The following is a 13,822-nucleotide window of genomic DNA, read 5'->3' as shown; positions in this document are numbered from 1 at the left end:
TTGCTCAAATCCACAAACCGCAAGATCATGACCTGAACCGAAGTCGGACGCATGACCAACTGAGCCACCCAGGCACCTCTCAACATTAATCGTGCATCACAGAAGACGGATTAGTGATTGCTTATGGTCAGGACTATAGAGCAGGGATTGTCTGCAGAGGGACATGGGGGAACTTCTTAGAAAGAGAAAACTATTCTAGATCTCAATTCTGTTTATGTGAGTACATACTTGCCAAAACATAAAACTTAAAATGGGTCCATTTTTATATATAAATTATACTTTAATAAAGTTGATTGAAAAATTAAAAAGTAGGTGCTTCAGAAAATTTAGAATGCTTTAGAATGCTTCAGGAAAAAATTAGTAAGACTGTTGATCTTAAAATAATTAACGTTTAAATAAGTGGAAGGTATGACAGAGAGCCCTTACACTCAAAAAGAAAAACAGGGGTAATTTTAATTTAATAGCATATGTTTAAGAAAATTAAAAACATCCATTAGTAGATAGTTTTTTGGATCTGAAAGAATTATAGCAGAATTCCTTGTTAGCATTGAAAAATGGGCTGCTAGATATTATATTTTTATTATAAATACAGAATATATGATTATTTATTTATTTATTTAATGTGTATTTATTTTAGAGAGTGAGAGACAGAGAGTGCAGCAGGGGAAGGGCGGAAAGAGGGGGAGACACAGAATCTGAAGCAGGCTCCAGGCTCTGCGCTGTCAGCACAGAGCCCGATGCGGGGTTTGAACTCACAAACTGTGAGATCATGACCTGAGCCAAAGTTGGGTGCTCAACCTACTGAGCCACCCAGGTGCCCCAGAATGTGTGATTATTTAAATCAAGGAAAATGAAGGGGAGGGGTCTACTTCTGGTGGTCAGAGAAACCTTGAGGAGGTGACAGTTGAGAAGATGTGAGAAATTTGAGAGGCAGGCTGCCGTGGGAGGAGTCAACCGAAGAGCCCAAGATAGATTGTGTGGACTTGAGAGGTTTCCCAGGTGCTGCAAGACCTTCAAGGCCAAAAGCAGGAAGGTCCCAGGCTAACTAGGAGTAGGTCGTCTCCTCCACTTGTGCTCTCCGTCCCATCTTTTCTGGCTTTCACAAGGATTTGTAACTCCTGCAGTTTCCCCAGCTTTCATCTCTTTCTGCATTCAGAATCATTCCTCAGCACCCAAATTTATTTCTAGGAGAAGAAAACCATCTAGTGGCCCTATGTCAATTTTCATTTTTCTTCTTCAGAGTTAATGCTCTCCCAAAAAGCTGTATTCATTCCACTGTCTTTCCCTTCCTTACCTCCTGTTCACTTTCCAAACAAGCACTTTAATAGGACTCAGCCCTTAGTAGTCTGTTGCAATTCTTCAGTGAGGTTAACGACACCCTTCAGCCACCAAGTCACTGTGCAGCCCCACTCTTACTCCAGTCTTTATCTGACACAGTTGACCATACCTTCCTTTCTTGAAACACTGTTATTAATAACAATTTCTCTATTTGAAATCTTGTCACTGAGAGTATTGCTCTCAATGTCTCCTTTTCAATTTATCAAATTACATTGCATCTATTTGAAGGGATAGCTTTTTCTTTAGGAGGGCTTGTGAGATAAACAAGAGAAATCTATATTGCATGTGTTACATTAGTTTATCATTAGGAGAATCAGTATTTAGCTAAAAAAAAAAAAAGTGCATCTGGATACAGTGTATCAAAAACCTTAAAGGGGCTCATAGCCTTTGACCCAGTATTGCATTTATACACAGTATGTTAAACACGTGAAATGTCTAAAAGTTAATATAAAAACTACAAATCATGTTGACACTTTTAATAGTGAAAACATGGAAAAAAAAAACCACTTCGATGTTTAACAGCATGGGGGTGATCAAGAAAATTTCAGTGTACCCATAGAATAGAGCATGGTAATGGGGGGTGGGAGGGAGGGGAGGGTGGGTGATGGGTATTGAAGAGGGCATCTTTTGGGATGAGCACTGGGTGTTGTATGGAAACCAATTTGACATATATTAAATTTGACATATATTTAAAAAAAAAGAATAGAGCATGGTAATAGTAAATGGTATGTACCAAGAAGATTTTTTTTTTAAGTAATAAAGAAATCTTAATGTATTTCCCTTAATGTAAAAGGAAAAAAATATATAAAAATATATAAAATTGTGAGCCTTTATAAAAATGTAGAGTGGATAAAAACTATAAGAAATGTAACTGACTTTTCTTTAGGTGGTAGAATCATAGGTGATTTTTCTGCATTTTCCAAATGTATCACTTTCCAAATGTATCACAGTGATTGTTTTATTTTTATGTTCAGAATACCATTGTTAAGATGGTGCTTGCTGTGTAGTTGAAGTTCATATATATTAGAAAAAGAATATTTATTCTGAGGGTCTTGCATCTTCTCACTAAGGGACTTTTTATACTTTATGGAATGTCTTTAATACTTATTTGACTCAATTCTCTTAGGAAAATAGTGGCCCATAATTTGGCTGCTTACTGTATTTCATATTCTTTTTATGATCTGCTTGACCTTGATAAGGGTTCCCCCCGCAATGTTTTAGGGTTTTTACAAGGTATTTTGCCACCTTCCATGATGTAATTCTTTAGGCCAGGAAGAATAAGACATGTCTATAATTAAAACGACTTCACCTTTGGTGTTTTTCAGCCAAGGGTCACTGTATGTAACTGATGTAGTTATATTACAAGAAAGACAAGTTAAGAGTACTTTGTTGTTGTTTTTAATCTGCAGGGAGATTGACCAACAGAAGTAAATTATAGACTGACTTGGAAAACACTCCCATGGACTTGATCTTGGCAGTTAATGGCATACTGTCTTACAGTATTATTTAAATATTTCATATTGCTTACTTTTCTTTCTGTAAGTATTTGTAAGCTTATCAGATATGTGACTGTGTCTTCTTGGTGTTCTCGGTTGTACCCCACACCCAGTTATGCACAGAATATATGCACAAACATTTTCATTGGATAAATGAATATAGCCTTTGCTTTTTTTATATTGGTTCAGGGAACTGAAAGTGTTCCCTTAATGAGTATACATTTTCCGAAACACATGGAGTTTAACTACTTTTTCCTTCCTATAATTCAGCTAAATAGACAAAAATGCATGTTACCTGCTCAACTTGGTGATTATCAGGAGAATCTACAAGTGTCCTGAGCTGATAACCAAAAGTCAAAAGAAATCCGCAAACATTTAAGTAATGTTAAATTCCAAGAATATCAGTGGTGGGGTCATATGAGCAGCCAACAGCACCATGCATGATTTTCTGTTTCATACAGGATTTGATTTGACTGAACCCTGATTCATTTTAACACTCATTTAATTCTTTGATTTTTAATCCTGTGTTAGTTTTTTTGAACTTAGCATGCACTTACATTTATTCTACATAAATAGTTTAGTGGTGCTAATTGTGTATCATACTTGAACTTTCTCTTTGTGCGAGTGTATTTTATCACATATTTTATTTCAGTATTATCTCATTATTAAATAATGTTCATTGTTACCACCGTAAATGAAAGTGAAGTTGTAAATTATGTGATATTTTACCATATATGTTCACTTCTACATGCAGTCATCAAAATATTTAAAAATATGTACAATTGCATTAAGGTTTACCCAGATTTAATTTTGTCCCCTCTCTCAGTTTTCCTCGAAGACTAGTTAGTCACACTGGATATGCTGCTCTTCTTTATTTTGGGATTGTTCGTACATTTTGTGTTCTTCGGCTCCATCTTCGATATTTATTTTACCTCTCCTTTGGTTCATGGAATGACTCCTCAGTTTACACCATTGCCTCCTCCAGCAAAAAGATTAGTACTGTTTGTTGCGGATGGCCTGCGGGCAGATACACTTTACGAATTAGATGAAAATGGAAATTCGAGAGCACCATTTATTAGGTAAGCATGTTAACTGATACAAAGAAAATGTTATCCTGATATTATTTGATCTCATGGTGGACATAGAAGTGATGATGAGAAAGACAATAGGGCACATATATATCTGCCTTTGTCTGTGGATTAACAGGTTTATTTCTTCCCAGGAGTTATGTGTGACCTTAGCTGCTTGGCCCAACTTGTCCTAATTTTCCAAACCTGGCTTATCTTTTACTTATAAAACAAGCCGGTTACATTTCTAAAATAATGACAAGCGTAAGTACTAATGAATTGCTAATTATGATGGTGTTTAACTAGAAAATACAGAGTTCAACTCAGAATACACCTATAAAATATAGAAAGCCCTTCCACGTCTATGTCACTGTTAAATGTGACGTTAGACTCTATGAAGTGGCTTTGAAAAGAAATATTTAAGTTTTTAAACTTATAGGGCTCCTACAAATAATTATTATTTTTCTGATTAGTGGCCAGCCCCTCAAAAGCCCTTCTAATGCTGTTGTAGAGAGAGTGAAACTCAGATTCAAGTGGATATTTATCTAAAATATTATTCCATCTTCCCCATTCTCACCTGCCATCATTACTTTTATCTCTTTACTGTGATTTATGTATGTATGTATGTATGTCTCTTTATTTTTAGACAGAATGAGTGTGAGAAGGGGAGGGGCAGGGAGAGAGGGAGAGAGAGAGTCAGAAGCAGGCTCTGCTCCCTGTCAGCATGGGGTCAGAAGTGGGGCTCAGTCTCACGAACCGTGAGATCATGACCCGAGCTAAAATTGAGAGTCTGCCGCTTAAATGACTGAGCCACTCAGGTGCCCCTGTTTCCTGTGTTTTTTCGTTTTCTTTATAGTACTTAGCATGTGCAGGGTCCATGAAGCCTGGGCGTTTGTTTTGCATACCACTTTATTTCCAGTTCTTAGAACATAGTAGGCGATTAATAAGTGTTTGTTCACTGCTAGAAGAATGAAGGACCTTGGATTCCTGTTAATTTCCTGAAATAAATTAATGGTGGCTTAGATAAATGTATAATATACTAAAGGATCAAAGTAAATAAGTGAGCAACTCAGGGCAGTGGGAAAAGATGAGTAAGAAAAGAAAATCAAACCAGAGTTAAGTTCGGTTCACAAAAATATGTCACATGAATTTCTACAAATAATTAAAAATTTGGGTGATATATTTTGATGAGTTTCCTAGTTGTCAAAGAAAGAGAAATATAGTTCATTACAAATTAATAGGATAAAAATATACTGGTTCTGAAGGAAAAGGCGAGCTTTGCTGGTAGCACTTGTTTCTCATTTGGGTGGTGGGTGGCAGGCCAAGGGCGTGCATGGTTGATGTGCCTTGTGTTGTAAGCCATTGTGTGTTTACAATTTCAGTAATCTTCTAGTTTCTTTTAAACCTGTTTGTGAAAGGTTTTATTCATTCCTCCCTTTGTCTTTTAAAAAATATCTGAACTGACCAAAAAAAATTTTTTTTAACTTTTATTTATTTTTGAGAGACAGAGCATGAGCAGGGGAGGGGCAGAGAGAGAGGGAGACACAGAATCCGAAGCAGTCCAGGCTATCAGCACAGAGCCTGATGTGGGGCTCGAGCTCATAGACCGTGAGATCGTGACCTGAGCTGAAGTTGGACGCTTAACTGACTGAGCCACCCAGGTGCCCCATGAACTGATGAAAATGTTTTTGAACAGAGAGATCCAAATTTCTTTATACCTACCTCTTTGTGTTAAAGTTCAGTTCTCATTAAATAACCGAAGAAGTTAAAAAATATTTCTCCCTTAATAAGTGGTTCAGTAGTTTTTAGACTTTTTATTTATTATGCATGCATTTAACCGAAATTGGTTTTAGTATGAAGTAAGTCAGTATTTAAGAATATCTAAACCAGGGCCGCCTGGGTGGCTTAGTCCGTTAAGCGTCCAGCTTCACTCCGGTCATGATCTCTGGGTTTGTGGGCTTGAGCCCCGTGTCAGGCTCTGTGCTGACAGCTCGGAGCCTGGAGCCTGCTTCAGATTCTGTGTCTCCTCTCTCTCTGCTCCTCTCCTGCTCGTGCTTTGTCTCTCTCTCAAAAATGAATAAACATTAAGAAAAAAAAAAGAGTATCTAAACCAGTCCTAGTAGTTATTATTTTGGGTGTCAGGCGTTCATTTCGAAAATCGTTACCAGTGCAGTCGGTCTTGTATAGCAGGTTGCTCTGCTGGTCCGTCACCTGCAATGGTGTTGCTGGTGGTTTGCTTTCTCTGGGATACAACTTAAAGAATATATATATATATATATTTTAACTTAAAGAATATTGACACCACCTTTTAGCAAAAGAAAACTTATGCCTGTTTTAATCTCAAATTTAGGAATGTAATTTAACTCCTAATTAGGAGTCTAGCCATTTCTCCTACCTTCAATTTTTTATTTTGAGAATTTTTCAGCACAGAGAAATGGAAAGGATTATAATGATGAACATCTGTATGCCCTTATTGTAGGTTTAACAGTTTTTAATTATTTTCATATTTACATTTCTTTCTCAATATACCCGCACATTTACACACACGCGTGCTTAAATTTTTAATTATTTTTTTCCTGCTTAATTTGAAAGCAAGATCTCATACTTACCACCAAACGCTTCAGCGTGTATCACCTAAGAAGGACTTTCTCCTGCATGACCGTAATACCATACATGTCACACCTAATGAAATCTCACTTTGATGGAATATTGTATGTGTCAGTTATTTCTTGGGTAACAAGCCATCTGAATACTTTATGGCTTCATACACATGTGTCGTGGTAAGATGGTTCTTTGTCTCACTTTGGCTTACTTACAGTGCTGAATCCAGCTAGTCAGAGGGTTAGGTCTGGGTTCAGCCGGGATCAGAACTCACAAACTGTGAGCTCATGACCTGAGCTGAAGTCGGACGCTTAACCGACTGAGCCACGCAGGTGCCCCATAAAGATTCCTTTCCTTCGTAAATTTTGACTCGCATTTTGATTTTGATTCCTTCTGGAATAATCTTATTTTTCTAAAGCTCTAACAGGACTTAATCATAGTCTGTGTTAACTATTGATCGATAATATCTTTTAGGAATATCATAATGCATGAAGGCAGCTGGGGCTTATCTCATACCCGTGTGCCAACTGAGTCTCGACCAGGTCATGTGGCCCTGATCGCTGGGTTTTATGAAGATGTCAGTGCAGTTGCCAAAGGTATTGTCTGTATGGATGACTTTAGTATATGAAAAATTTGTTGCATAAATATTGCTTAACACTGAATCATGACACAAAGTGATGTGTGTTTTGTCCGACTTTTGGCAAGTATTTTAGCATGCCTTACTCATAAACACACACTGGTGTTGATTCAAGAATTAAGCTTTGGTTTGGTCGTCCTGTGCTCCTGAAACAATCTGATTGGATGGATCCATGGTTTTCCTAGATGTTAGAGCTCAAAACTTAAAAAGAAATTCTGTATTTTAGTAAGAAGGAAATTATCTATTGTAAACTTTCAAAGAAAATTATGGCATATGAGATTACTTAAAAATAAAATCTTGAAATAGTTTATGGTATAATACATGTAACAAAATCGCTTACCAGTTTTGCATTTGTTCTGCAATTAATCCTCACTGTCATTAGTTGAAGAATACCACGTTAGGGGTTATACTAATACTTCACCAGGTATATGTTACTGTTTTCACTATTGGTTTCTTCTCTCAATGACCTGAAGGGTGGAAGGAAAATCCTGTGGAATTTGATTCTCTTATTAATGAGAGCAAGTACACATGGAGCTGGGGAAGCCCTGATATCTTGACTATGTTTGCCAAAGGTAAGGGTCATTGGTTATATTCCCTCACATGGTATAGGTAATAAATCAGTATGGTAATTTTTATATATTACTTACTGTATTTTATTGATTTTTGAGCTACTTGTTTTTAACATTTAACATCTCTGACATAGGGATGTGTATTCCGATGGATGGACATGTCCATTTGATTCTTTCTTTTAGTCGTACTTGAAACATTGGCACATCATATACTTGTTAGTTTTTGGATTCAATGAAGTGCTGTATGGCTCTAACATTTAACAGCTTTATAATCTTGGGAAAGTTAGATAACTTCTCTGACCTTCAATTTGCCCTTTTAAAAATGTGATAATAATAATCTATATCTCATAGGTTTGTTTTTAGGATTAAATTGGATAATTCTCGTGAGACATTTAGCAATGTGCTTATCATGTAATTCTTCATTATGACAATGATGTTGATGTCTGGTTCATTTTGTTTTGATACATTATAAGAAGTTTGTTGATATTCACAGAAAGATTTAAATGCTATAACTTACAATTTCTATTACATATTCAAGATTATGCCATTTGGATTTGTTGTGTTTGTTTCTGTGCACTGATTAGAAAATTCATTTATATATTATTTTCTAAAAATCAATTGGATTCCATTTGAATTTTGTGTCATTAAATGCTTTGTATTTTTTATTTAGTTAGTTTTAATTTTTTTAATGTTTATTCTTGAGAGAGAGAGAGAGAGAGAGAGAGAGAAGGACAAGGCATGAGTGGGGGAGGGACAGAGAGAGAGGAGGAAACACAGAATCTGAAGCAGGCTCCAGGCTCTGAGCTGTCAGCACAGAGCCTGATGAGGGGCTCGAACTCTCAAGTTGTGAGATCATGACCTGAGCCGAAGTCAGATGCCTAACTGTCTGAGCCACCCAGGGACCCCTTTTAAATGTTTTTTAGTGAGAATAGAATGATTGGTCATTTCACCTAATGAAAAGGTTTTATAACCTTATGTTTAGCCATAAGTGTAATCTTAGTAATTAGAATTGTTGAGTATTATTGTATGTCCTGAAAGCAAAATATACATTCAGAATTGTACATATTATATTCATAGAACATCCTTATGTAGGGCAAGCCAAAAAACCCCAGACTGCTTGCCATTTATATATACTTCCTTCTTTGGAAAGCAGTTTAGCTTTTGGGGGGATTGGCAGTGGTGAGAATGGATTAAGTTTCTAGGACTCACTAAGTTTACCTTCTTACTTCCGGCTGTAGTTGATAGGACAGGAACAACGCCTGAATCAAAAACAATCTAATAGAAATGTTCCATTTCTTATGGTAATGGTAACCAACAAAGCCACTGAGATCTTTACTTAGGATGTGGGAAGTGGAATAGCTGGGCAGTGGTAGTATCTTTGGAACTGAATTGCTATTATAAGAGAGTATTCCTTTGTTATATCTCTTCCTTGTGACCTATGAGTCTATCTCAGAAATTCACTAAGTTGATTAGATTCTTAATAAAATCTTGCAAATGTGTAAGATTAATGTTAACTCCTTCAGAGAATGTAGCAATAGACAATACTTATTCTCTTATATTTAGAAAAATACACATATTCTATGAATAAAAGAAATGTTTGAATTTTCTTCTTGCTTTAGGAAGTGTTGTAAACCAAATGACTTCATCTATTCTAAATTGTATATCTGAAGACACACAAATTTTTTGAATAGGTTAATCTGTACAGGGAGTCAGATTTTTGGTGTTTATTTTTGTGCTGTTGTGTATCAGCATTGTGACTTTGGCCATGTTAATTAACTTACATGTAGTGTATCTGTAAATTAGAATGTTATTGTGAGAACAAAAAACAATAACATGTGTTAAAGTACAAATCATGGTCTGAGGCACATAAAATAAATGTTAATTATTCCTCCTATCTTTCTCTTCCCTGTCATAATACACAATGCTTTGTGAAAAATTCTGGTTACTCACAGGAATCTTTAAATGACTATTTCATATTTGATGAAGGCTTAAAAAATTGTTGAAAATATTTTTCCCCAAATTTCCTCCTTAGGTGCTTATGGAGACCATGTTTTTACATATACCTATGATGCTGACAGTGAAGATTTTGGTGCCCATGATGTAACAAAACTGGATACTTGGGTTTTTGATAAAGTTAAGGTGCGTGCTATTGAGTTGATACTCTTCAGCACACATAGTTGTACCCAAAGTACTAGAGACTGATTTGTTAGTAAATGCATCTTAATTTTTTCGTACTTGTATGAACTTGAAAGTTCTGTATTTGTAGCATACTATTTTATAAAGACTGGATTCTAAGAAACTGCACATTCTGTAATAACCAGTTAATGAAAAATTTTTTTTTAATTTTTCTTTTTAACATTTATTTATATTTGAGGGACAGAGCATGAGCAGGGAAGGGGCAGAGAGAGAGGGAGACAGAATCCAAGCAGGCTCCAGGCTCTGAGCTGTTAGCACAGAGCCCGACGCGGGGCTCGAAGTCACAAACTGTGAGATCGTGACCTAAGCTAAAGTCAGACGCTCAACCGAGTCACCCAGCCACCCCTAGTTAATGAAAATTTAAATAAATTAATAATGTGAAAAGATAACTTTTTAAAATTCCATGTTTCTGACCGCAAAATGAGCCATAGATTGGAAATTCAGGGAACCTGTGTTTCATTCCCAGTTTGCTGAATAATCCTAGGTAAATCTTGATCTTCCTTTGACCATACAATAGTCTCCAACAGTAGAGGGACCATGTGAGATGTATGAAAAATGCTTTTGAAAATGCTGTTCAAATGTGATATATTTATAATAAGATGATTTTTTTAAAAATTGTACTTTCCAGAAAGGTAAGCAAACATAAATTAGCAAATCAGTCCTAATAAACTATCCATGAGTTGCTCTAAGAAGTAAAGTTGTTTGGACTATTTGATAGTGACAATTATCATAGTTTCACCAGCTACCCAATAGAATTTACATTTTTAAAAATTGTGTGAAAATCTTAATTGTGGACATTGGCTCTCCTTTCTTCCTGTCCATTGTTTCTCATTTACAAATTACAACTTATAATTTATCTGTTGTAAGAAGCATTCATTGCTTGACCTTTAATGATTCTTGCTTTACTGGTACTATCTTTCGGACTGACATTGTGGACTTCTTCGCAATGTGGCCATTTTTGTTAGTTTGTAAATGTGTTCCTCAGTATATGCCGGCATTTCTCTTTGTATTTACTTAGCATGAATTAAGTATTCAGTGCATGCTTTGATAAACCCTATTTCTTTTATCAGGATCTTCTTGAAATTTTCTGTTTTCTTTTAACATAAGCTTTTGTCAACAGGGAAAACTTTCAGGTTAAATAAAATCTCTTTCAGAAAGTAATTAGCAAATTATTTTTCTAATTATTGCTTTGTAAGAGAATCTACTTATATCAGCATATGCTGAAAGGCACTTGGCTTCTAATTTCATATACATAAATGCTAAAAATGCTCTGGAATCATGGATTTGATTCCTTGTGGGTGGGAAGGTATAGTTTGTGGCTGGCCTGATTTTATGCCTTTCTTCCTTTTATTTCAACACTGCTAGTGTTGGCGATATGATAGTGATTAGAAAAAAAGATTTGCCCATGACTTTATAAAATATGGTATATATGTATAATAATAACAGTAAACATGAAATCATCAGCAGTGGGAAGTAATATGATATATTTAAAGAATGTATCTTTAGAAAATTGTGATTCAGACAGTTAGGGGAAGGCTTTCCTGAGAGTTTTCAGATGATCCCTGAAGAAGCGTAGGAAACAAAGAAATGGAGCTGGATTGCAGTGTGGAAGCCTATTTCAAGCCCACAGCATTATATAAATCGTGGGCCCTGAGGGAAGAGCCGGCATAATAGATTTGAGGAACTGAAGGAAGGAGTTGAGTGTGGCAGGAATACTGACTGGGAGCAACGTCTGAGATAAGGCTAGAGAGGGAATCTGGACTCGGGACCTGCCTAAAGACTCATGTTTAATCCAAGCAAAACAAATCCATGCGAGTGTCTACTCACTTTTTTTTTAACTGTGGTAAAATACATATAACATAAAATTAGCCATCTTCACCATTTTTAAGTATACAGGTTCAGTAGCGTTGAGGACATTCCCATTGTTGTGTATCCAATCTCCAGAACGTTTTCATCTCGCAAAACCAAAACTCGGTGCTCATTGAACAACTCCCCATTTCCTCTCTCTCCCAGCCTCTGGCAACTACCATTCTACACTCTGTTTCTATGTATTTGTTTAATCTAGCTACCTCATATAACTGGAATCATACCGGATTTGTCCTTTGTGAATGGCTTGTTTCACTTAGCATAATGCCCTTGAGGTTCATACATGTTGAATCTCTTTGCTTTTCAAAACTCACTTTGTACAGCATCTCCTCATATAGGCCTTCCATGGCTTTCCTTTGCTGCACCTCACTTCCAGTTAGACTTAGATAACTCTCTTCTATATTCCCTTAATACCACTATCGTAAGTACTTCTTTATGCTAGACCACGGTTGATCCCCCTTCCATCCTATTTTCATCTTATCGGCAGAGACACTGACTTTTCCCACTGTTATCTCTAAATTCCTATCAAGGAATTGTCTGGTACATAGATACAAGTATTAGTTTAGATTAGGTTCAGTTCTGTATAATAGGGAAGAAATGCGGCTTAAAAGTTTACTTTTATCTCCATAAAGTTAACGCCAGCAGTAGGCAGCCCAGGATTGGTGCAGTCCAGGATTGCCATAATGGCTCCACGGTGTCATTAAGGCTCAGTCTTGAATTTCTCCTCTATCCTCAGGGCATGCGTTTTATCTTCCAAGTTTTTTCATGATCCAAGAGATGCTGGAGTTGCAGCCATTACTTCAATGTTTTAGGTCAACAGTGCAAGGAATTGGAAAGGACCTTCTTTCCTGACTATATTTATTTCAAAGAGCCTTAGGGTCCTTATAGTCTTTTGACTGAAATATTTGACTTCTCTCTTGTTGGCCACAACCGCTAAGACACATCTAGCTGTGAGAGAGGATGGGAAATTGGGTTTTAAGGTTGGCGCGTTGCCATGTTTCACGAAATCACAGGTTTTTACTCAGAAAGGGAGAATGCGTGTTGAGGTAGTCATCTAGCAGTCTCCCTTGATGCATAACAAATATTTGTGGAGTGCAGAAATGAATGAGTGCCTTTGCAAGGGGAGGAGAAAAAGCGGGGGCTGATGGTCCTGAGTATACTAGATATGAAGGGGAAAGTAGCCAGGGGTATATTTCAAAACCTCTTAGGTCCAAAAGACCAACTTTTAAAAAGCCAATAGGGATCTAACAGGTTGAGCTCCGCAAGAATAGAATTTCATAGCATCTCATATCTTGTGTCCATATGTGAATGAATAGCACTTCTTACATGGCTGAATATTTTTTTTTTTTTACCAATCATGGAACAAATTATAAACGTACCTCAACTAAAGTTGCTAGTTTTTGTTGTTGTTGTTGTTTTGTTTTTTTTGGTTTTTGTCAGCTTTCAATGATATCTTTAGAATTTAACTTCATTCTCTTGAAGAACTCACCACTTCCATCTAAATTTAAAACTTCTGAGGGGCTAAGTAGAATGTATATGAAAGCTAGGGGGCAGTTTTATGCTTTTGAGGAGGATAGCAGTAGGTTACATATTATGGTGTTTTTTTTTTTTTTATTTACTTCTATTCTTGAATAGCAGGTTTCTCTAATGGCACCATTTGTATTTTTTGGTATTTGTAATAATGAAGGATTATTTCAAAAAATACTTCAGACTTTTGTTGGGCAATGACATTTTCCTCGTTAAAGTTACCATCTACTAAGAGACAGTTATGTGAACGACAATTACGTATCTTGGCAGAGCCTGTTGACTTATTGAAAGCAGTTTATAAGTATTCCCCACAGAAACTTGTTTACATATTCATGTGTATGCAAGTAGATGTTTAATTCATTATCTTAGAAGGGCTTTGTGAATCCAGTTTGCAATTATGAAACAATATAATAATTTTCGACCCATATTTTATTAAGTGGGCATTTTTCTATCACACAGCGTGAAGAACAGGTTCTAGTCTTGGGGAAAAGGAACTTGTTCAGAAGCTATTCACACCGTTCAAGT

The 13,822-nt window shown here is 36.3% G+C and overlaps 1 protein-coding gene across 6 annotated transcripts in view; it reads left to right on the top strand.

The window, feature by feature from the left end:
* Window positions 1-13,822, top strand: part of PIGN (phosphatidylinositol glycan anchor biosynthesis class N) — a 103,180-nt gene that overhangs the window by 15,062 nt on the left and 74,296 nt on the right. For 5 of the 6 annotated variants that reach the window (XM_007080452.3, XM_007080457.3, XM_042962089.1 and 2 more), the window contains 5 exons: window positions 2,748-2,876; window positions 3,661-3,913; window positions 6,977-7,098; window positions 7,613-7,711; window positions 9,741-9,847. In XM_007080452.3, coding sequence (XP_007080514.1) covers window positions 3,693-3,913; window positions 6,977-7,098; window positions 7,613-7,711; window positions 9,741-9,847 — 549 coding nt within the window. In that variant the 5' untranslated portion in view covers window positions 2,748-2,876; window positions 3,661-3,692. The remainder of the gene's footprint in view (window positions 1-2,747; window positions 2,877-3,660; window positions 3,914-6,976; window positions 7,099-7,612; window positions 7,712-9,740; window positions 9,848-13,822) is intronic. The other variant, XM_007080455.3, reaches the window with a different exon arrangement.

Source organism: Panthera tigris, chromosome D3 (assembly GCF_018350195.1).
Source record: "Panthera tigris isolate Pti1 chromosome D3, P.tigris_Pti1_mat1.1, whole genome shotgun sequence".
NCBI lineage: Eukaryota > Metazoa > Chordata > Mammalia > Carnivora > Felidae > Panthera > Panthera tigris.
The sequence above is the reverse complement of the archived record's forward strand: the minus strand, read 5'-3'. Positions and strand labels throughout refer to the sequence as shown.